Below are 23,375 nucleotides of genomic sequence, written 5' to 3' on the forward strand. Positions count from 1 at the left end.
GGGAAAGGTCAAAGGTCACATAGCTAATTAGCAAGGCAAGAGATTCTCTCTCTGAGTTAGCAAACCCCTCACCCCCCTCATGGTGGCCATGAGTGGTAGCTGTAGGGTTGGCGTCCTTGTACCACCCCCCCCCCCCCCTCTTCTTCTTCTATTTTATCCTAATAGCTAGGTCCCACGTACAATATTCTCTGTATTCTATAGAGGTAGCTGAGGTGAACAAAGCATAACTTTAGAACTCACACCCAATAGAGATCTTCCTTTGTCTTTTCCTCACTTGTATATAAACCCCCCCCCCCCCCCCCCCTTACTTCCCCTTACCATATCATCATCCGATCCATCATCTACTTCACTTCACTCACCTGTCTTCTGTGTTTATTCATTTTCTTCACTAAACACAAACAAAGAAAGAAATATGTCAGGAGTTTGGGTGTTCAAGAATGGAGTGATTCGCCTGGTCGAGAACCCACCAGGTGAGAAGAAGGTGTTGGTTCACTTACCAACAGGTGAAGCGATCACATCATACACATCACTGGAGCGAATTCTGAGTGGGTTAGGATGGGAGAGGTATTATGAAGATCCAAACATGTTCCAATTCCACAAGAAGTCATCTCCTGATCTCATCTCTCTTCCAAAGGATATCTCCAAGTTCAAGTCTGTACACATGTATGACATCGTTGTTAAAAACCCCAATATCTTCCATGTCCGTGATATGTAAGTTACTACCTAACAACTACTACTACTACTACTACTCGTCTACTACTAGTCGTCTACTACTAGTCTACTTGTGACACACAGTCTCTGCTGCCTGTCCGCCCGTTTAGTTTCAATCTCATCATTCTTGTGGTTTTCTTTCTTTCTTTCCTACCTATGATCGAGCTGCTCAGTACTCCTCTAGTCTCAGCTAGCTTCTACCATAATATGTATCTCTCTGTCTCTGTTTCTCTTTCTTTTCTTCTTTTTTTTTCCTTTTAAGAGGGGTTTTGTACTTGACTGATTCTAGTGTGAAATGTAAACGTTCCTCTTTATAAGTGAAAAGTGTTCATTAATAAACAAAAATGGGTGGTGGCTTCACGTGCATAACCATGGCAGGGTGTGTGATTACGTGGACGAACCAGATCAATACTGAATAACTTTCTTTCATCCTAACATGGTTTGAGATCCAGTATATACCATATGTATATGTCTCTGGAATAGGAGGACAACAAGACCCCTTGACGCAATGGATATTGATCAACAACGTATGGTTTATGTACAACGTTGTCCTATCCCCTACCCTACCCTACCCACCCACCTACCCTGCTCCATCGCTCCACTTCTTGTTTTTTTTTTTTTGGGGGGTGTTGTGGGTGTGGGGGGGGGGGGGTGTTGCGCGAGCAGAGGTAAGTCGATCATTCGTGTGCGACTGTGTCTCCATCACTTAGAGCGCTAAGACAGCTGCGCCATAAAAGATCTAAATTGAGAAAATTGAAATGCGTGCTATTATGTGACCGCTCCAATTCTTGGTCCCCACCACAATTACTTTTATTTGTCTTTTTATTTAAAGTGGGCATTGCTAAAGACTTACAAGTCAACAGGCCTTATTACACCTCTGTCCCTCTGGAGAAACAACAATGAATATCTCTGCAGAAGATAGAAAGGAGAAACCAAAACAGTTACCATACCGACAACTCAAATGCATTTTCAATACTGAAATTGTATGAGTTGGTTCGATTTTGATGTGGTTTTTATTTAGTTTCATAAAGAGTTACTTATTCGGTTTGATATAGGTTTTATATGGAAAATGGAATACTAACCGGTCACTGAGCGCAACATGTACCTGCACCCAAACACAGTCCAAAGTGAAAAGATCGGCACACCCCCTTGCAAAGACGGAAAGGATCAGGGGTGTGCCGATTTTTTTACGTTGGGCTATGTCTAGGCAAAGGTACACACGCCAAGGCACAATACCGGTTAAGATTCTTTCTCTCATATAATATATATAAAGGGGGAAGGTTCCCTGCAATGCCAGTGTGCAGTTTCATGCCTTGGAGAAGGGATATTATGGAAAAACATTAAAAATAAGGAGGGTATATGAGACATTTAAAAAGGGTGGTACTATAGTAATCTGAGTCTTATGAGAGGTGCCCGCATGCAATTCCGAAATTAAATTGGCATTGTGTGAATCTTTTACCCATAATTTATTTATGTTTGGATAAATAATGAGACACGTAATTTATAATTACTATACATATATATGTATACTAACTTCAAATTTTATTTATTTATTCTTTGATAAAATATACTCGCTTCAGTTTGGGGGAATAGATAATTCGGTACAATATGCTACGTATCGAACAATTTAACCTTATATATCGAAAACTTACCATGCCAAATAAGATTTATTTCTTCATATCGAAACCGTATCAATTCTTATTCGGTTCAATATGATTTTAAACGGCCGGTTATAATTCCATAGTCTCTATGGCATTTTTAGTTTGGAGAAACAAATTCTTGGCCAATCACCTCAAAGTCTCAGTTACAAAGAGGGATAGTCCCCTAAGAATCGCCTAATAACCCTAAATCCCTTCCTCCCACCTCCGGTTCCCATGTGGGGACGGGACAGAACTCATCCCTCTATGGGTAATGGGATCCACGGCTAGTGCACATAGAGTGGTCAGATCTGATGCCACGTGAGGACTGAACCCAAACTCTCCCCCTTTCCCTTTATGGGTTCTGACCCATAATATCAACCATAAGTGTCTTATGCTAGTGGTCAATTTGGATGTGATTTTCAATTTCATTGGAGGTTGAAAGGTCTTTTTACCCACAAACACATTAATATATGTCTAAACACAGAAACCACGTTAACCACACGAACGATTAACATTCTTTTCACTATAATATCATATGAAATGATGTAAATATTATATGCATGGGATACTGATTAGGCATATCAAGAAAAAAATTATCTGAATATGATTAAATTTAACATATATTCATCTTAATCTTAAATATGAGATCCACTGACATGAAATTAACAAGTAGAATAGGCGATTAGACTTGTACTGGTTCACATTGAGTTCGAGCTCAAACATGACTCAACCCGGCCTAAAGTTGGTCTTTTAAGATTTTCCTGGGCTGGAGTTGGCCCAAATGCCAAGCTAAAGCTGGTCATTTGAAAGCTTCTACTAGGTTAAAGTTTTCAATAACGCAGTCCAGCCCAGTTTGCTCATTTGAAATCTTCTAATGCATTAGCGTTTTCAAGGGCATTTCGTATATGCGTATAAAGAGTTCATTTATGGCATCCAAGTAATGCATGGATTCTCTACTTTCAACTTAATCCATTTTCCTGTTTACACAGTAAGAATGGTGGTCTTCTAAGTCAAGCCCAAGGATGTCCCACAGTGTAAGTACGATAATTGTTGGTCCCCGGACCAGTCCACGGACCTAAAACATTAAGCCTTTTTCAGATGAAATGGGCTTGGCCCATCGGGGTCAGGCTAAGATGTTGAATCCATGTGGATCGGCCAACTCAGCTGAGCCCCCATCAATCTTTCTTTGAGTGAAGTGGTGCCTTTGTTGAGGAGTCAGGTTCACGTTCACATACGAGAACGTGTCACATCCGTTCAGATGGAATCCACCCTGTGAGACCCACATGGGGTGGATTTCATCTGAACCGATGTGACACGTTCTGGTACGCTAACTACGTGAACATGAGCCCAACTCTTTGTTGAGTGTTTTAGGTGGGTAGTGTGATTTCATCTCCGTTGGACCACGGGTTCATTCATAGGGGCGGAAAAATTAAAGCAAAGCCCACTTCTTAAGGTTGATTTGGTCAGATTTCGATTTTAATTTTGAATTGATTTCATGAAATATTCAACAAATAATTTTTGACCTTCCATCGAGAAGAATTGCTTGCCTGCCACCGACACTTTAAAAATCATAATGGTATTATAAGGGAGAGATGCTAGAGTAAAATTATCACCTCCAGTTTCCTGCCTGGCCTAGATCGCCCCTCTAATAATGGGGGTGGACCTCACCCGATAGGGGTAGGGTGGTCATTGTACCCCCTTGTTAGGGGGATTGGGGAACTGGGCCGGGCAGGGATCCTAAGGGGATAAAGATCCGATGTTAGAGGGATGCATGCACCAAATGTATCCAAGAAAAATAGTTTTTCTAGAACATTTTTTTCTTGACTGTCATTCATAAAAGTTTTGGATTGCTTAGTATTCCACCAATTAGTAATCCAAGATTTCAAACTTTAAAAATCATAGTGGTATTAGAGGGATGCTTGCAGCAGATTTGTTAGTTTTCTTCTTTAATTTTTTTTTAGATCAGTTATTGTCTGAGTCCCTTTTTTTCTCCTAATTTTCATATTGCTTGAGGTGCTGCTATGCGTGTCGATTAATATATGCTATAATAAAAATAGTAGTGAATATTTTTCCTAAAAGATATCCTTCTTGTTATCTTTAGAGGTATTGATATTTTGTAGCATTTTGATAATTTTAAAAGGACATAGTTTTTCTCCACTGGTGAAGGTTTATCCATCATCCTAGGGTTCATAAACCCCCAATAGGATTTTAGTATGTTCTCCAAAATACCCTCCAGATATCCCTATCTTCCTCCCCCCCTCCCAACCACGTGCATCTAAACCACCACGGTGAATGGGTGGTTGAAGGAAAACTCAATCTATTTTAAAATGTTTGTTCAAGTCTATTTATTCGGCTATGGAGTCTTTACTTAAAATTTTTTAACCCGGATTTTTAAATCATTATTGGAATGCAAAATTTGCTGACAAAATGATGTGTCTACATATTATATTATCTATGACCTCCTTTTCAGAGTATGTATTTATAATTTTATAAATAGGAAAAAGAAGGTCGTCAGGGAGCGACTGAGCCTGGCATCGATCCCCCTCCCATATTCAGGAAAAAAAATTTAGTTTTTATACATGTCTTTGTTACTCTTTTGGCTTCTAATAGGCCAGCTATCACCTCAATGTACCTGTCTGTCAATTTCCTCAATTTCATCTAATAGATGGGGGTGGATCCCACTCGAGCAGTGTGTTCAGACAGGGGGTAGGGTGGTTATTTCCTCCCACACTATTAGATGAAATTGAGGAAATGGACGGGCAAGCAAATTGAGGGGATAAAGGTCCAGCATAGCTTATGCTTGTTAATATGCCCATGAGTTGACAAGGAGATTGCCCCACTAATGCCACTTTAGTTAACTAATTATTCATGATCCCCTTAAGTAGCTTGTAATGTGGAATGACTTAAATTTTCATTGCTGCTCCAAATTGATTAGCTAGCACTCTTTTTCTCCTTCTGTACTGAACATACAAAACAAGTTGTGGAGATAACATAATCGTACTTACTATATATGTGTTAAGCAATGTCACTACAAATAGAGCTTCAAACAATAAAAACCTCAGGATTCTCCGACCCCACATTTCCATGTTATATAATTAAACCAAAACAGCCACTTCATTACCTTCTTTTAATCCTACAAAAATCCATCCTTTAAAAACAAATAATTTTTTTTCTTAATAAAGACCAAAATAATGTCATTTGGCTTGAGTAACCAAAAGATCCAAGTGATTAGAAATAAACTTGTCATCAAAGATCAATTGGGCTTATTATTTAGCCCAAGAAAATAAATGCAAAGCCCAACGTGAACGGAATGCCTAAAATTTTATTTGGGCATTTGGGCTTAGAAATTCTATAAATGGGATTTCGAAAGACTTGGGTTAGTGAAGGGCTAGATGTAAGCGGCACAAATTAGTTAGAATGAAATTCAAAACTCTCATCTTCCTCTTCTAGGTTGGTTGGAGAGGGTGGTGTTCTGCGAGTAAGAAGAAGTGGGAATTGATTACATGTTAAATCAGTATTTAATTATTAAATTAACAACTACATTATTTCAAGTAGTAGATATCAAAATATCTCAATCCAATGATTTTAAAAATGGTTGCATGGCAATTGCACTAGCTACACAACCAATCAACGTTCTTTCTCTTTAATAATTAAATAAAAATTTTATTTAATTAAATTATTTATACAATCATGTTGGATAATTATTATAAAAAAATATTACTTTAAATCCATCCTCCCATGCATGGAGGAATTAAAGATGATTAGTCTACTATGAAACCTTGGGTTATTACAAAAGATATTTAAAAATATTGAAAAAATTGTTAACATCTTGCCTGCCATGTGCTGTTTTTAGGCATGCTATTGCTACCACAACTCTAACCGTCCATTTATTAGGCCCATTTTTTAAAACCATCTAGTCAATGCTCTCATTTGAGAAAATTTATATATATATATATATATAAACCTTAACCAAATGAGGTTTATCTAGAACCACAAAACCCTAACCAATATTTTTAATTTTTTTTTTCAAAATAAACAATAATACTCCTCTCATAATTTCCATGATCAGAAACATATCTTAGTAATGGGCCTAATTGGGTTTGACCTATTGGGTTACACCATAAACGTCCAAATTAGCTTAGAGCTCCAGTCATGCCTTCTACATCTCCCCCAAAAACGTCCAAATTAGCTTAGAGCTCATTCATTTATAATTCTCTAACCCTCTCTCTCTATATATATAACACTAAACTCAATTCAAAACCAAGAGTCTTCTCCTCTCTCTCTCTCTCTCTCACACACACACACACACACATTCTCTGCAACTCTTCCCTTCCCTTCAATTAAAAAGTTTCAATGGCCAGACTTCTTTACAACTTCTTCCCCACTGATTATCTGCAAACCATCATCAAAGGTGAAGAAACAAGGACTCATAAACCATCTCTTGCCCAAAAAACCCAATCCAGAGAAGGAATCAACTACAACTTCTTTCCTGCTGATTTGCTTCCTCCATTGCAGTTACCAGTGGAAGGAGAGATCAAGACTCATCAATCTAGTGTTCATCAAAAAAACCATAAACGCGGAACTCGAATTCACAGTTGCAAAGCCGCCTGGCCTTGTTTTGAAGCTAATTCTGTCTCATCATCATCCTCTGCTTTTGGTCCTAAGATCACAAGAAGGCAGCTCACCTCAAAATCCTCTCTGTTTTAACTTTCTTAGCCTGTATCTTCAAGTCCAAATTTCAGGAGATGCTTACATACTTCTTGCGGTTTTTTGTTTTTTTTTTTTTTGAGGGGGTAAGAAAGGAATTCACTGAATAAAAGAGCCATGTGAACTGTAGCTTTAAATAAACAAAGGTCATGAAGCCACGGAATGGAACACGGCCAATCTGACATACTTCTTGCTTAATAGCATCTTTAACTGTATTTAGATTGGTGAAGTCGTGACATGAAATGAAGGATATTCTATATATTTCTTGTTGTATATAACTGTTATAACTGTCCATAATGGACAGTTAATCAGGGGAAAACCTAGCCCAGCCCGGCCCGGCCCAATCAAAATCAATTACAGCCGGACTGAGAATTAAAGAGGCCTGAGTTGGGCAGGGCTTTTAAAAAACTCGGCCCAGTCTAGTCCGCTTGCACCTTTAGCATGACTACTACATTCTTTCTTACTTCAAACTATAAAGGGATTTTCTTATTTATACCTTGAGATTGACACCGTCCAAGGTATCAAATAATTTGTAAGTTTACTTTTTTTGGCTTTTTGGTATGGAACATATATTTTTTTCAATGAGGGTAATAATGTCATTTCAAATACGTAGTTGAAAAATGTGCATGACAATAACACCTTTTGATAATGTATAATGACATATCACCTTTAATTTATTTTTAAAAAGCTCTTTTATATCCCTATCTTAAAAACCATACGAGGATAAGACAAGAGGCAATTCAAAGAAGGATCAAGGAGCTGGTGGAGTATATAATTCCTCCGTTGGAGGGTCCATCTGCTTGGTAGTTTGGTTGACTCTCAAACTTCAACAACATATCTGTATTACCCCTTTATTCGTAAGTCAAGTTGCAGCCGAATTAAACTCACTTGGCATCAAATTAAATTGAACAATGGCTAAGAAGGTTCTCTTTTTCATAATTTGGAAAGAATTTTGATGTACTTGTTAAGAAATTATTAATACAAGACATTAGTTTACCAAGGCTTCTCAAAATCCCGAATGGTGTGAAGTTATGGCTGCAGAGATCAAGGCTCTTGATCTTAATCAGACTTGGACTTTACAACCATTTTCTCCAGGTAAGGAGGCCGTCCAATGTAAGTGGGTATACAAAATCAAATATCGAGCTGATGGGTCTATTGAACGATATAAGGCTTATTTGGTTGCTAAAGGATTCATGCAAATTAAGGGTGTTGATTACAAAGAAACTTTTTCCCCAGTTGCAAAACTGATTACAATGAAGTGTCTCCTCACTATTGCTTCAAGGTTGGTCATTTTTTCATATGGTTGTTAACAATGCTTTTCTTCAGGGTGACTTGATGAAGAAGATTGCATGTCTTTACCATTTAGTTTTCCCGAAAGGGGGAGTGTAATCTTGTTTGCTATCTTCACAAGTCCATATGTGGTTTGAAAGAGGCTTCTGCAATGGTTTTCTAAATTTCCATCTGCGCCGTATTCATACAATTCTTGGTTGCTTACTCCTTGTTCATGTCTACTAGTGGATCTAGCATCGCAATTGTTTTAGTGTATATTGATGAAATAATTATTATTTTTGGAAACGATCTAGTTGCTATCAAAGCTTTGAAATTATTTCTTCATAGCTTTCATATCAAAGACTTGGATCCTCTAAAACTCTTTCTTGGCATAGAGGTTGCTAGATCAACTAAAGGTAACTTTTTATCTCAAGAAAACTATACTTTAGAGATACTTAGTAATGTAGGTTTACTTGGATCCAAACCAGTTACTTTTCTCATGGAGCAAAATTTAAAATTGAATGACATTGTTTATGTTGTGCAAGTTCTTAGTCAATTTATTGAGGAACCTCGAAACCCTCATCTAGATATTTTTCTTCTTCTTTTTTAATTTTTATTTTTTTGGTAAAACCTCATCTATATGTTGCATTTCTGGTTTAACGTTCCTTGAAATCGTGTCCGAGGAAAGGCATTTTGTTTTTGTCTACTAGCAGTCTTCATATAAATGCAAATTGTAATTTGGATTGGGCTAGTTGTACCACTGCTCACCGTTCTGTTACGGGTTACTATATTTTTATTTGATCAAGCCATATCTCTTAGAAAAGCAAAAAAGCAGTCAATTGTTTCTTGATCTTATGTTGAAGCTGAATATAGAACGATGGCTACGCCGACTTGGGAACTGACTTGGTTACATTATTTGCTCAAGGACTTAGGAATATAACTAATAAGTGGCTGATACTTTTACTAAAGCCCTTAGTCAAGAACAATATCATTTCCTTCTTAGCAAGTTGGACGTCCATGACATTCACGCTCCAATTTGAGGAGAAGTGTTGAATTGTATCAGATCGGATCATAACCCGTATACCAAGGGAGGAAGGTGAGTTGGTGAGGTATTCTATGCACTCGGTAACGTTATTTGTACTGCACATGTATTAGCGAACTATGCTTGTGTGTTAAAGGAGAGATTTCTGTGGAGGGAACACTTACCTCCTAATTTGGTTTCTCGAATCTCGACAGTTTAAGCACTTTTAGTTGTTCTTTTTTCGCAGTCTTTAGATAATCAGTTTTGTTTTGACAATATTCATAATAAAGCTGTGAGCTCTATGCTCACAACTTAAGTAGGGGAAGCTGGTGAGCTACTACTATTGGTGTAAACTTGTGGAGAAGTCCCATCTCCATGCGGTCTGCATTAAGAAACCCAGCCACCTAACACCCGTCTTGGTTTTTATCTTTGAAAATTGAGATTTGTTAGGTAATTTTTCTTTTTTTTGAACAAAAACATTTGGGGCCAATTTCAAGATGATTTTTCTTCTCCCTAGAACAGCAGCATAAGTAGGGAAAATTATCTCCTCCAGATCTCTGCCCGGCCCAGTTCCCCTGTTCCTCTAATAGGGGGGTGGTGGATCCCACTAAGGCAATGTGTTTGGGCAGGGATAGGATGGTCATTCCAATCCCCCATGTTAGAGGAACTTGAGAACTGGGCCGGACAAGAAACTGAAGAAGATTAAAGATTCACAATAGTAGAAGGATTAAGATCTCCTCCACCTAAGGTGAAGAGAGAATATCTTCACCAATATGTGACGTTTAATTGGACTCTATGTTCATCATTATGTCCCACCCCTTTCCATCAAAACTTCCACCCATCATCTGGTTCTTTTACCTCGATTTCTGCTAATCTAGAACTATTTGCCTTGATGTAATTCTAATCTGATCTGCCAGCTCCACTAACTACTAAGTCTCAGCTTTATCAAATCTGAGTATTAAAGACCTGTCAAATTTAATGGATATGTAACATGTGTTGCAGCCTCACCATCCTATCTTGACATTGCAGGTGACATCTTTGGAAAAACATAAATCCTACCTAACATGTGAGAGAGTCACCATTTGATTGACCGGGTCTAACAGTCTACCTTGCAAGACCTTTCTCAGCCCAGCAAAATAAGGGGGGTTTATTTCACAGGTGAGATCCAATTGGGCCACCCCTGTTTTTGCTGGACTGGACCCTCCAGCTCCCGCCACGGCTGGAGGAGAGCCAGATCCCTCACAAGTCCCAACTCTCTTGAAATCAAATCAAAGACTTAGAGTTAGTTGTCATTCGTAAAACATGCTTTGTAGGCCTTTTTCGCAATTATTTGGTTGACAACACAAGCAGTAAGGTTGGTGGTTCTTTGGGAACCACGAACTTACCTTACATGAAACCTTTGAATCATTTACCAATAATGAGATAAGAATACCAACAAAGGACATATAAATGATTCAATCTTTTGATTGTGAACATTCTTCAAGATCGATCTCAGGCCGTTCCTTGGAAAATTGCTACCATCATCAACGACTGCAGGATATTGTCTCAGGCTTTCCAAAATGTTTTTTTCATTCACACTCTTAGAGAAGCTAATTCCGTTTCCAGATAGATTGGTGACTGTTAGCACTTCTGTTCAAGCTGATCTAGTTTGGCTTCATTCCCCTCCCCCCTTTTCTTGCCTTGTATGCCGACTTTACTGGAACTTTGTTCCAGCGTTAATAAATTCTCTTTATCAAGAAAAACATAAAGAGGAAAATAATATAAAGAAACTAAAATTACCCTCTCCAAATTGGGTTTTAGTTTCATCAGTCTCTGAAACATAAATATAACGTTCAGAACCTGGGGGCTCATACAAATTTGGGGACAAGAATATAAGAAATGGAATAGAACTTCCCAAGGGTGACCTAATAAATACCAGGAACATCACTAAATATATATATTATATATAAATTACAAGGAAAAATCATTGTTAGGATGAATGAAAAAAAGAATCACATAACCATGACAATAGAATGCCCTTCCCTTTTACGGACGGCATTTAAGGTTGGCAGCCGCAAATTGGCCCCTCATCGATACATATTGTTCTTTCAACTATCAGCTGGTTGTCCAGAGAGTAGAACTTAAAATGTCTTTCTTCTAGCAGAGCCTCTGGTATATCACCATACATCACGGAGATATCTCCCATCCATTTGCAGATTCTTCACCATGCTCTCAGCCTTGGAGCTGTCCAGAGATCCCTGAAACACATAATCATGGTATTTTCAGTTAGACCCTCGCTATTTTTTAATCATGTTCCACTTTCCTGGTTCTTCCCAAAAACTCAATTAATAGCCAGAAGATTAGTAAATTGAGTTGCCCAAGAGATCCAATGTTGATGGCCCAAGTGAGACATCTCAACGTCAGAAAAGAAAGACCCAAATGAGTTGGACCAAATCACCATTTCCTTCTGTCAATGAAGTGGTGTAACTAATGATTATGATCCCCTACTTAATTTTCTGGACAACATGGCCACTTCCTTTTATTACAAAGTTGGATGTCATAATTGATGATTTATGATCATTACGTCAGGTTCATTTTGGCATAGGAAATACCCAAGCCAATGACACTGTAATTGATTCTAACATACCTGCTCTTGGGCAATGGTGTGAAGAGTTCGGTGGACATCCCTGGCCATGCCTTTGGCATCACCACAGACATAGAGGTAACCGCCCTGAGAGATCATGTTCCAGATATCTGAGGCCTGGCGAACAAAGCACAAACTTAGCATCTCAAATGTGAAGCAAGGACAACTTCCATTAATAGGTTTCCTGGACAGCTAATCAAAAGATATAAAACTGACCCCCTCCTTTTCCAACCACTAAGGAGAGATTGAAAGGGCCCATCCAGATTGTCACCTGACAGGCAACTCTCTGGTTTGGTGAGGACTGTTGAGCTGAAACTTGACACGTGTAGAAATGATAATCAGATGATCACATGGAATCAATTGTCCGGGGACTCTTGAAGCCACAATTAAATACCCAAGCCTATTCATATTCCTCAGTCTGGCCCATATCAAACTTTATTTTCCTAGAATAAAATGAGATGATGGTTAGAAAGTTTAGTCCCATACCTTCTCCATCATCTTGTGCTGCACATATTCTTTTGTGGGTCCCTCACGTGAGAAGGCAACAACTAGCTCAGAAATTGCACCACCATTGAAAAAGCTGTTCAACTCATCCTCATAGATGTAATCCTGCAGTTATAAAACAGCTGAGATTAGAACTTCACAAATCAGGAGAATGAGGGCAACAAGAAGAGACAAAGGACATGCATTACCATTTGGCGGTTTCTGCATCCAAAGAAGAGGATAGCAGGTCCAAGATCAGCTCCAGCTTCTTTCAGAGCTAATCTTTCCTGAAGAAGAAATTTGAAGTCTCTTAGTTGACATTATTTATAGATGGAGGATAAAAGCAATTGAACATAATGACCACTATGTACAAACCTGCAAGAACCCCCTGAAAGGAGCCAAACCTGTACCAGGGCCAACCATGATAATTGGTACAGAAGTATCAGACGGCAGTTTAAAGTTGGACTGCCTCACAAAAATGGGAGACCAGCTGCAATCACGGCTTTCATCCAAAGAGACAGCATTCTGCAAGAAGTGCTACACAAATCTTAGAGCAACCTTTTGTCTATCAGAAAAGGGGGGCTGATGAACCCACCTTGACTGATTTCTACGGGAGAGGTGGTGGAGAAGAGAACACCCACACAGATGATTGTAATTTAACAGCTAAATCTTAATTGACAGGTCCACCACTCAATCTAGTTATCTTTGAAATAAGTCATTGAACAGGTCATTTGATTCTTTGAAGCAAGTTAATTGACCTATTCAACTACTATGTCACTTAGCCAGCCCAAAGTTGACACTATTTGCCAACCTGAGAATTTTGCAAACAAAACATGTAATTTTTGAAAAGATTAATTCCCCCTTTTGGGGATTGAACACCCAAGGAATCCCTTAGTACACTTCATTTCTAAAAATCACAAAACAAATAACATGATCAAAGAAAGGTTTACCTTCATCCAAGTTGAGCATACTCCTCTATGAATTCTTCCTGCTGGTGTTTTCTCAAGAACTAGGGCACATGTAACATGAATTCTAGATGGTGCCATCCTGTAAATGAAAAGATTGAGATTCGCATACAAATGGCATTAGACATAAATATGATTGCTTGTATTAGAGTAAAATCACTAAAGACATTGAGAGTGAGACTCTTGAATCCCTACATGGACAGCTATGTCAAACCAAGCCTCCTTTTCAAAGGCCTTTTTTATTTCAAAGATAAGTAGGGGGAACACATATAAGTTTCCCTGTTTGAAAATGATATTCAAGATATCCTTGCTTACAGCCTTTTGTGGGTTTTTTTAATTCATTTCAAAGCAAAAACAACTCTCTCAATGCAATAAATTTTGTTATCTTTTGTCCCACAGATGCTCAATATCTTTCATGGTAGGTCAAGTCCCATAAAATAATCCTAATCACAGGTGCCCCCACATCAAGGGAGATGGAACTTGCTAGAAGTTGGTTCTGTCAGAAGACTGCTACCATCTGTTCTATACATCTTTAAGGCCAACCAATTAATCAACTTCTCTCATCATCAAAGATCAATGATGAATTCAGATGGCTCAGTCATAACAGAGGTTTGAGCAAAAATAACCTTACTTCAGACCTCCCTTGATTATTTTATTACTGCATCTGTGTCACATATACCAGCATGAAGAGATTCCATAAGGGGTTATATCTTCTTTCAATAGAACAATCGACTCCACATAAAGCTAATTGCCTATTAGGGATAGCTTTGGTTCAAAGGTTGGAAAATGCAGAGGAAGGACAAATCACCTTGGGGAGGATGAGATGGAATAGTATCTAGGCTGCAATCGAGGAGCTACTGCCGCAAAGAAAACTCCAAGGGGAGGTTTCGCAGAAGGAAATTCAGCCAACACCTCCAGAAGGCTTCTCTGACTTGCTATAATCCACTGTGCATATTCATCCTGCTCAATGTAGGATGACACACATGAGAATTCATACAAGAGCAAAGATAAGAAAAATACCAATTAATGCAAAGGAAAGGAAAGGACAGTTCAAGTTCTGGGAAAAAATAAAACACCAACCTTTCCAGCAGGAGATGCAAGATGTCTTAAACGATCAGCTTCACTTGGATCAGAAGCATGAGCAGCTAAAGCAAGTAAAGCAGCCTGAAAAATATAGGCATTCATAAACAATAAATTAAAGTGATTCAAAATCGTTTCATGAAACAGTGAACTTACAAAAGCATGGAAGCAGAGCTAAGGTAAAACAATACCTTCTTGGGAGAATTCAGAAGATCCACATGCTGGGTCAATGCAGTTCTTACAGTGCAAGGCGATGGGAAAGGAGGGGGGCACCCACTAATTGGAGTGCCATCCTCTTTAGTAGCATATATAGAGAAGCAAGTATCTGCTGAGTAACCTAATAACCTCTCAGCCTCTTCCACAACTTCAATAGTATTTTCACAATATACACCAACATGGTCCCCTGTTTCATATCTGAGAAAAATGGGAGACAGTAGCACATGTGAGAAATGCAACAATGACAGTGGACCAAGAACAAAACAACATACTAGCTCTCAGCATGACATTCTTGAACAGTGAACACATTCAAAATTAACCAAAGAAACAAAAACCCTAGAAATAAGAGAAAGGCACAATTTCTACTGAAAAGATATAATCCCACTATAAAAGCTACTCAATCACATCAAAGGATTTCACTGGAAGGAACTTACGAAAGCCCAGTGCCTGCAATGTCAAATTCCAGATGAGTGCAAGATCGATCAGAAGATTGAGTGTGAAGCTCCCTCCGGACAGCCACGTTAGCTCTTCATGTGGATATTACAGGTTAATTTAGTGAACAAAAGAAACAAAAATACAGGAAACCGACCAAACCAATGATAAAGAATGAATCGCACTAGCACCTGCACGGGTGTTGAATGTCATGAACAGCATGACCATTTGCATTGCTCCAGTTCTTTTCCTGTAGTAATGCATCAGCAGGATCATTAAACATAACACGATATTCTGGTACAGCAGCAGTATACTTAGTTGAAACACTAGTATCATCTTCATCTCGGAGTAACTGATCCAACCCAGGCCATAATGCTTCTCGCCTAGAAGCACAAATAGTTGTTAGAAAGAATTCAGACGGGAGAAGTGGTGACAAAGTCAATCTAAGAATTTAATTAAAAGAATAGAAATTCTTCATACCATGCGGAAAAGTCATCTTCAATGCACTGGTCATCATCTCCAAGGCCCACTTGGACAAGACGCTTTCCACCTTTTAAAGCAGGAAAAGAGGGAATTAAATTCAGAGAACCATTGAACTAAATGAAGAGGGGGAAAAAAAAATTTGGACAAAAAATCAACTGTAATGTTATTCAAATTTACTTTTCGTAATTCATATCTATTATATTCACTCACAAAATTAGATCTAATCTGTGTAGTGTTAATCCATGTGCACCAAGTCCAGCATCATCCTAGTGCCTATCTCTACAAATGCCTACATTATACTCCTTAACAGTTTAAGTAAATTAAATATTTTATAGTTTAATTTCCTCCAACTACCTAAATGATTCTCCAATATAACAAGTGTAGATATTATGTCATATAAGAAACATTATTTGATCTTATGATAGACCAAATATTAAACAATTCATGGAATATTGAACTGGAGTGTGTTTGGCAACAGGCGCTTCACATGAGTCACACAAACCCATGTAGGAAGCTTGTAAAACTAGTTGACACTGGTGGCAAATGCATGCAAAGCATATATAACGAGCACTTCCTTTCTTTTTATAAGAAAAATTCATGGGGCTAGAATTCAGCAGTTACAAAATTTTCATTAATCAATAGCATACAACAAGCATCAGAACTCGGCTGTCTATCTAAGAAGATATTATCACTACCGAGTATTCCATATAAAAAAAGAAAAAGAGAAAGTCATCCAAGAAACATACCCTGTTCAATGATGATATCATCCACAACCTTTGCCACCTGTTTCCCGCCAAACAACACATGATAGCCAAACGTTAACCACCACTAAACAGGGGGGGGGGGGGGGGGGAAACCAACTTCTCCTTGAATATTGATGAAGAAAAACTGAAATAAAATTCAAAATCGATTATCATTCTATACCTTATTGAAATGCTCATACTGCCTGTTGCCCAGACCAAATACTGCGTATTGAAGATTCTGAAGCCATTCTCCCCTCTCATTCCCCTAAACAGATACACAAAATAAGAAAACCACCACCAAAATTCACACCAAGAGAATCCATTATCACCCTTTACTACAATCAATTTACCTCTGTGAACCATTTATAGAATTTTGCAGCATTGTCGGTCGGCTCACCATCTCCATATCTGAAATTCCAAACCAGTCATCCACATCTTAGTTCACTTTCCAATCTCTTTCTTATTCAAAAAAGAAAAGCAAAATAATAGAAAAGAAAGAAGAGAATCCACAAAAAGGAGCCAGAATTGAAAAGAGACTGTAACGCACGTTGCCAAAAAGAAAATGGCTAAAGTCTCTTTCTTCAGTTTCTCCTCGTATTCATCATCATCGGCTGCGTAATCATCCTGAAAGCAATTCGAATTCGATCATAAACAACACTTCCACTAACTGATCTACAAACCAAACGAAATTTAAACAGAACCAAATCGATTCTAACCAGATCAACGACTCTAAAAGTTGCTCTCTCGTAACGTGCTTTTGCTTCTTCGGCAAGTGCCTGAACACCAACAAATTCACCAAAAAGTTAACCAACAGACTCAAAACCAATCAACTGAACTGAACTGAACCAAAGACCGTATAAAACCGGGCATAAAAAAATCCCAAACCTTAGCAAATCCCTCAGCAGTACCAGTCTGCGTCCCAAAGAAAATCGTAACCTTCTTCTTCCCATCATCAGCCTCCGGTTCAGGCTCCTTCACCACTAATGGCTTCGGAGCTTCAACTTTACTCGATTTCTGGCTCGACGACTTCCGCCAGAAGAACACAATCACGCAACCGATAAATACTGCCATTGAGGTTGTCAAGATCATCAGAAACTTCCGATTCTCTACCAAAATCATCTCTCCTGAAGCCGTCGATACATTTGACGGATCCAAGCTCCCTTTCAGAATTGCCGACATGAAATCCAAAGGAGAGATCTTCACGGATTCCGAATTCATGGTTAATTCCGATTTGAACCAAAACCGAGAGCAGATTTCGAAGCTTTCACGGGATTCCGGTGGCGAACAACACCGGAATCTCCCGAAATCGATCGGGAACAAGGAAGAACTGAAAAATCTCTCTCTATCTCTCTCTCTCTGTTTTGTTCGTGCTTCGTCTGTGTGTGAGGTAAGCGAGAGGAGAGAGGAATCTGAGAGAAGCGAGAAATGAGGGTAAGGAGTAGAGATTTCCGACTCCTGAAAGACAGTGGGGGATGGATGAGACGTATTTATTTTGCAGTTCGTGACCGAACAGACGCCTACCAAACCCGACTAGTCAAACCACCTAACCCCTTTAACCATGGTTAGCTGACTCTCTCTTTTTGGACTTCCCAAAGTACCCTACCTGTATTTTTGGTTTTTAAACCCCACAAGTCCTTTTTTTTTCAAATTAACCCACATATTATAAGGTGAAAACATGGCCGTTGGATCAGACCCATGTTCAAGATGTTCAAGTAAGGTGATTCAGATGCCAATCTATAGGTGCAGGTTGTATTTATGTTGGTGAATGCCCTGATTAGGTCTTACACTCCCTTTCTAAACTCCATTTGTAGTCTTTTACACTCAATTATCAACTCATGTCTGAAAAAACATAAAATTTCCAGCAAAACCAAAGACGAGAAATAATGGAGAAAATTAAAGCTCTCTGCCATCTCATCCTGTGAGGTTATAAGATTGGCCGTTGGATTTGACCCACCTCTATATGTGTATGTTGCATTCCAATTTATGGATGCCAATCGGAGGGTGTGTATGTTGCATTTAGATTTTGTAGATGAGATTATGAGGTTGAAGTTCTGATGGTAAGGTTGTTTAGAACTTTAGCTCTTACTTGTATGTATATATATTTCACAACCACGTTGGTCTTTCTTGCTTTTCACTCCTAAAATCTTACTATTATGTGTTCAACTTAGTCTTTTAGAACTAAACAATAGAGATCAACTCACAATGGGTCGTACCCATCTTTGAATATTTGTTTTGAGCAAGTCTAATTCAACTAGTGAGTTATAGGTCTAAATTCAACGATGACCGATGGTGAGGTAGGAATGCAAAAAATTATCGTCCATTCTTAGTGAAATAAAAAATTACATCCATGTTGATGCTCCCGTGCGAACTCTTATTGATCTCCATAGTGATAAAGGGGTATGTGACCAAACAACGAATTTTTGCCCTAAATATATTAAGAAGTTTACTTATCTAGTTGTGTACTATACGCCAGTGTTTCCCTCTGTCTCTCTCTCTCTTTCTACCACAATAAGGGACAGATATGTTATTTTCTAAGAGGGGAGGAGAGAGATAGACACAGGGAGGTGCCAACGTTCTTTTCCATAAAAACAAAGGCGGTATGGTGTTCCCTAATAATATTGCTTAATTTGGAATATCAATGTAGAATAGTCCTCCTCCCTTCCTTCCTTGTTAGTTCAATGTACAAAAATCTTTTACCAAAAAAAAATGTAGGCAAAAGATTTATATGTTAAAACTATATTTCCAAATGCTGCAATTGACTATTAAGGGGTTGGTAAGCAAATGTGTTTATAGAAAGGATCAAATAATGGTCAAATTATAAGGCAAAATCAAATTATTTGTGGTTAGTACTGATTAGAAATCTAATCATTACCAATTGGATCAATTAACACCTTGAGTTGGCTCACCAAAATTTTGAAACAATAATGAAGTCATTGACCAAATGCTATGTATTATTAATAATGACATAAAGTAGACAGAGCAATCAGAGCTAAAATGGAGGGGTAAGGTTAAAAATGGAAACTATTCAAGATTTTTCATCTTTCACTAAATCTGGGAAGTGGGAACTATTCATAGTTTTTTTATCTTTTATTTCCAGTTATTTGACTTATTTCTCCTCGGTATAGGAGTACATCAAATGTATAGTTGTATACTATCAAAAAATTATATGTATAGTTGTATACTACTTTATATATATATATATATATATATTAATTTCTTATATTAGAAATTTTGATTTCTTAATGGTTTCCTTCTTTTTTTATATTTTTTCCCTAACCTAGCTACTTTTACAAATAATTTTTTTATAATGAATGCCATCTTTTACGTTACTACATCTAAATAAATTTAAAAAATAAAAATCTAAGGAAATCCATGTCGGATTTTTTCCCCCTTTCATGCATTGGGTGAGGTTGTGCTTCGAATCATTCTTCTAGACCACTTGATATTAGTTTGAAATACTTTTTGTGATATTTTTTCTTATAATACACTCAAAAAAAAAAAAAATTGTGCTCGTTTCTTGAATATTATAATAAAAATTAGTCAGATGGTTTTCAATTAGGTTACAAAAATTGGTTATATAAATAGAGGATAAATGGAAAACCCACATGATTAGGGAGAAGAAAGAGTATCCGAGATGTTACAAAGCATAAAAAAACATTACACAATAAGAAACATAAGGTCAGAAGGATATTTTTTCTTAAAAATTATTTAATATTGAAGAGAAAAAGAGGCCTGAAAGGCAAAGTGCCCATGTGCCCAGACAAAGAGGGGGTTGAAATGAACGCCATGCCCCTTGTGAACGGCGAAAACCCCATCCATTTTGATGCTTCTATGCACGCTCTAATTGGCCCCCACGTTGCCTTTATAGGAACCCTCTCTCTAAATTTAAATTACAAATCCATCACATCCTAAGAGCTATTTAATACGTCTTTATGTTTTACAACTCAGTGTACCAACCCGACCCCCACCAAAAAAAAGGAGATAATTTCCTTTGCTCTTGTTTTGCTTTCAAGTCTCAATCACCCTCCGACTCTCAATGGGACAAAAGTGGAGAAACGTACAAATCTGTATAATAAAAAAAATTAGACTGAGTTTTCTTATACCTACAGTGAATGGGAATCCATTCGCCACAAGTATGGGCTGGACAAGGCATCAAGAGGGTATTTTGAGAAATGCAAAAACCCCTGGAGAACCATCCTCTACTAGTTGAGGTTGTCCAAAAGAGAAATATGTGAATATAAAAAACTCATAAAAGAATAAAATAAAAGGGAAAAAGATCTTTAATTGGTGGCATTTCTTACGCCCTCTCATAGGACACCGTGAGATGATGCATTTGCCCCCTAAGATATCCAAGTGTGCTCACCTATTAGCCCAGACATTTGTGTAGAGACCATGCAACCAAGTAGAGATCTCTTGCCCAAAATAAAAATAATCCTCACCTATTTTTGTTTAAGATCTGCTAAAGTGTTTCTTATATGAGAGTGTATACATAATTTAGTTGACTTTAGTTAGTATTTTTTTTTGGTAAAGACTTTAGTTAGTATTAAGATATATAATATAAATTTCTTTTTGGTAAATGGTGTTTAGAGTGTAAAATTAATAGGGAAATAAGCATTGTAGTCTTGTAAAAGCAGTTCAATCACATAACTTATGGCTTTTCAGAATACCAGGGAGTGGGTTCAAACTATATGGCTGAGCTGGAGGCGTTCTTTGCTGGAATAAGGCATGCTAGCGAGATTGCAGTAGGAAAACTATGGATTGAGTGCGACTCAAAGGCGGTGGTCACAGCCATTCTCACTTGCAAGATTCCATGGAATCTCATGCACAAGTGGAGGAACACCTCCAATTTTCTGAGATCTATTCAGTGGCGTATTCCTTTGGAGAAACAAATTCGGCTGCAGATGCCCTAGCTAATCATGCGGTGAAAAGGAAGATTAATTCATGTTAGTCTACCCCTCCTAACTTCTTAAAGCAGACAATCTACTGGGAAGCGCTAGATCGGCCTTTCTATAGATTTACATAATTTGTTGCTATGGTCTAATGTTTTCTAAGGTATGGGCCGAAGGAAACAAGTTAGAATTGCTTGCTGTTTTTAAGGTTGTAATCATTTGACCATTGTAACTTTATTTTTCTTTAATTCTATCAATACAAATTGCTGATCTTTAGCCAAAAAAAATCACATAACTTATTAAAAAGTTGCTGGTCTCCTTGATTAGTCTTTTGGGCTGTTAAAATTAATTTGGTTAATGGTTGTCGACCATGTTTCTTCTCTAGTAGGGTTGCTATCAAAAAGGGGTGCCTAATCTTCCCTCTAATCTTCAACCTAGCCATAGAAGCCTTCTCCAGGCTTCTCCATATTAAGGTGGATAGCAAGGTTAATGACTTAATTATTTCCCATTATTATTTCCTAAGTATCAGTCCTCTAGATATTTCACTTGGCATTTGTTGGTGATTTAGAAAATGCCATGTGTCGTGTCTTTAGATCCACACTGCACCACACTCGGAGATTAGAGAATTGGAGAGGATTTTTACCATTAAAGTTTTGAAATGGATAAAACAATAGGAAAGAGTTCCCAAGGCCATGTAACCCAATGCTTTGTATCAAACCATCCTCCCAAATCGCCAATCTTTGGCAAACGTCACACAGGTTTTTTTGTTTTTAAGAAGTTTTGAGGGACACCATCTCAGGGTTTTAGTCCTTTAGAATCCAACATCCAAAAGTGTGATGGATGAAAATAAATCTGTCCCCTTCCTCGGTGGGTCTCAATTTGGTAAAAGATGGAAAGTATTTCACGGCAAAAAAATAAAAAAAAAAAGGGTGAGAGAGATTGAAGAAATCAAAATAGAGGCTGTATTTGTGCCACATAGCAAAACTCGTAAGAATGAAAGGGGGTGAGGTGGATTAACTCACTCCCCAAAACAATGAACCCAAGGATAGGGGTGTAAATGAATAGTCAAAATCCGTTTCCATATCCGTATCTGTATCCGTTTAATACTATTTGAATCCGTCCGAAAGCTAAACGGATGCGGATACGGATAGGCTATAGCTATTCGAAACGCTATATTTACATGTAAACGGATAAAATATTCGATCCGTATCCGTGTCCGTATCCGTTTAGCACTATCCAAATCCGTCTGATACTTAATCGGATGCGGATGCAGATATAGCACTATCCGAGCCGAATCCGATCCGTTTACAGCCCTACCCAAGAATCTTTTGTTCAAATAAGCATTTTTCAACCTAACTGTCAACAACTTTTATTAGGAAATTAAGGCAATTAAGAGCACACCGGTTTGGTGGGAGTTTTAATCAACCATAATCTGTTCTATTTTGGACCAACCATGCCTTAAATTGGTTTAGTCTTGTACATGATAAGTTTAGTAGCCCACAAGATGATAGAGCGATCATGACCCTATATCCTAACTGACCATAAAAATAAATTCAATTTAATGTCAGGGTTAATTGGGTCTCATCTAATTTAGGAATGTAAACAAATAGTCGAATTTAATTCGCATTTAGGATCCCAAATCAATTGAGAGTGCAAAATCCATTGTTGGGATCTCACACGGAAGGCCAAAATGATAATTTAGATGTGAGTAGTCCGATGTGGAGATTTATAGGTACTTGGACACTAGTTTTTTAACGATTAATTTTTAAAGATGAGTTCTAACCAAATTCTTAACAAGTGGTATCAACGTTCAGGACGTGGGAACCCAGTGAGTCTCTGAAGATGAAGTTCAAAAAACTTTTGATAGCTTTCATGTGAATGGGGAGATGAGGAAGTCCTCCACCTAATAGACTATTCTTTTGAGATGGACTCTATAAAGCAAAACATACCCTAAAGAGAAAAAAAACCATAGAATTTGGAGAGAATAATCCTTTATAGAATTCTCATTGGAAGGTGAATATTCAAGTTGTAAGAAAAGGATCAAGGATATTTTAGTCAATGAAAACTAATTTTGGTTTGATTAAAATAACCATCTGGTGCCTTTCCTTCCATT

At 37.9% G+C, this 23,375-nt stretch overlaps 2 protein-coding genes across 2 annotated transcripts; one reads left to right on the top strand and one right to left on the bottom strand.

The window, feature by feature from the left end:
• Window positions 1-364: 364 nt before the first annotated feature.
• Window positions 365-739, top strand: LOC122667244 (flowering-promoting factor 1-like). Its single transcript, XM_043863491.1, has one exon. The coding sequence runs from the start codon at window positions 413-415 to the stop codon at window positions 713-715; it is 303 nt and encodes a 100-aa protein (XP_043719426.1). The 5' UTR covers window positions 365-412; the 3' UTR covers window positions 716-739.
• Window positions 740-11,100: 10,361 nt separating this feature from the next.
• LOC122667243 (NADPH--cytochrome P450 reductase-like) lies at window positions 11,101-17,820 on the bottom strand. Its single transcript, XM_043863490.1, has 18 exons — window positions 17,259-17,820; window positions 17,090-17,149; window positions 16,921-16,997; window positions 16,724-16,781; window positions 16,555-16,638; window positions 16,377-16,413; window positions 15,628-15,697; window positions 15,339-15,530; window positions 15,150-15,242; window positions 14,691-14,913; window positions 14,500-14,583; window positions 14,228-14,379; window positions 13,405-13,501; window positions 12,830-12,979; window positions 12,664-12,741; window positions 12,458-12,580; window positions 11,975-12,088; window positions 11,101-11,585 (listed from the first exon to the last, which is right to left on the bottom strand). The coding sequence occupies exons 1-18, from the start codon at window positions 17,589-17,591 to the stop codon at window positions 11,505-11,507; spliced, it is 2,106 nt and encodes a 701-aa protein (XP_043719425.1). The 5' UTR covers window positions 17,592-17,820; the 3' UTR covers window positions 11,101-11,504.
• Between the last annotated feature and the right edge of the window lie 5,555 nt (window positions 17,821-23,375).

The sequence above is a fragment of the Telopea speciosissima genome, chromosome 7 (genome assembly GCF_018873765.1).
Source record: "Telopea speciosissima isolate NSW1024214 ecotype Mountain lineage chromosome 7, Tspe_v1, whole genome shotgun sequence".
Lineage (NCBI taxonomy): Eukaryota > Viridiplantae > Streptophyta > Magnoliopsida > Proteales > Proteaceae > Telopea > Telopea speciosissima.

Bases quoted from the DNA above. Each gene is read 5' to 3' on its own strand.
- LOC122667243 (XM_043863490.1), bottom strand. From the start codon at position 17,591: ATGAATTCGGAATCCGTGAAGATCTCTCCTTTGGATTTCATGTCGGCA. The intron at 15,698-16,376 runs GTATGTTTCTTG...CTGCTTTAAAAG, and splicing joins TGATATCATCATTGAACAGG to GTGGAAAGCGTCTTGTCCAA. The intron at 13,502-14,227 runs GTGATTTGTCCT...TTTCATTTACAG, and splicing joins TCCATCTCATCCTCCCCAAG to GATGGCACCATCTAGAATTC.
- LOC122667244 (XM_043863491.1), top strand. From the start codon at position 413: ATGTCAGGAGTTTGGGTGTTCAAGAATGGAGTGATTCGCCTGGTCGAG.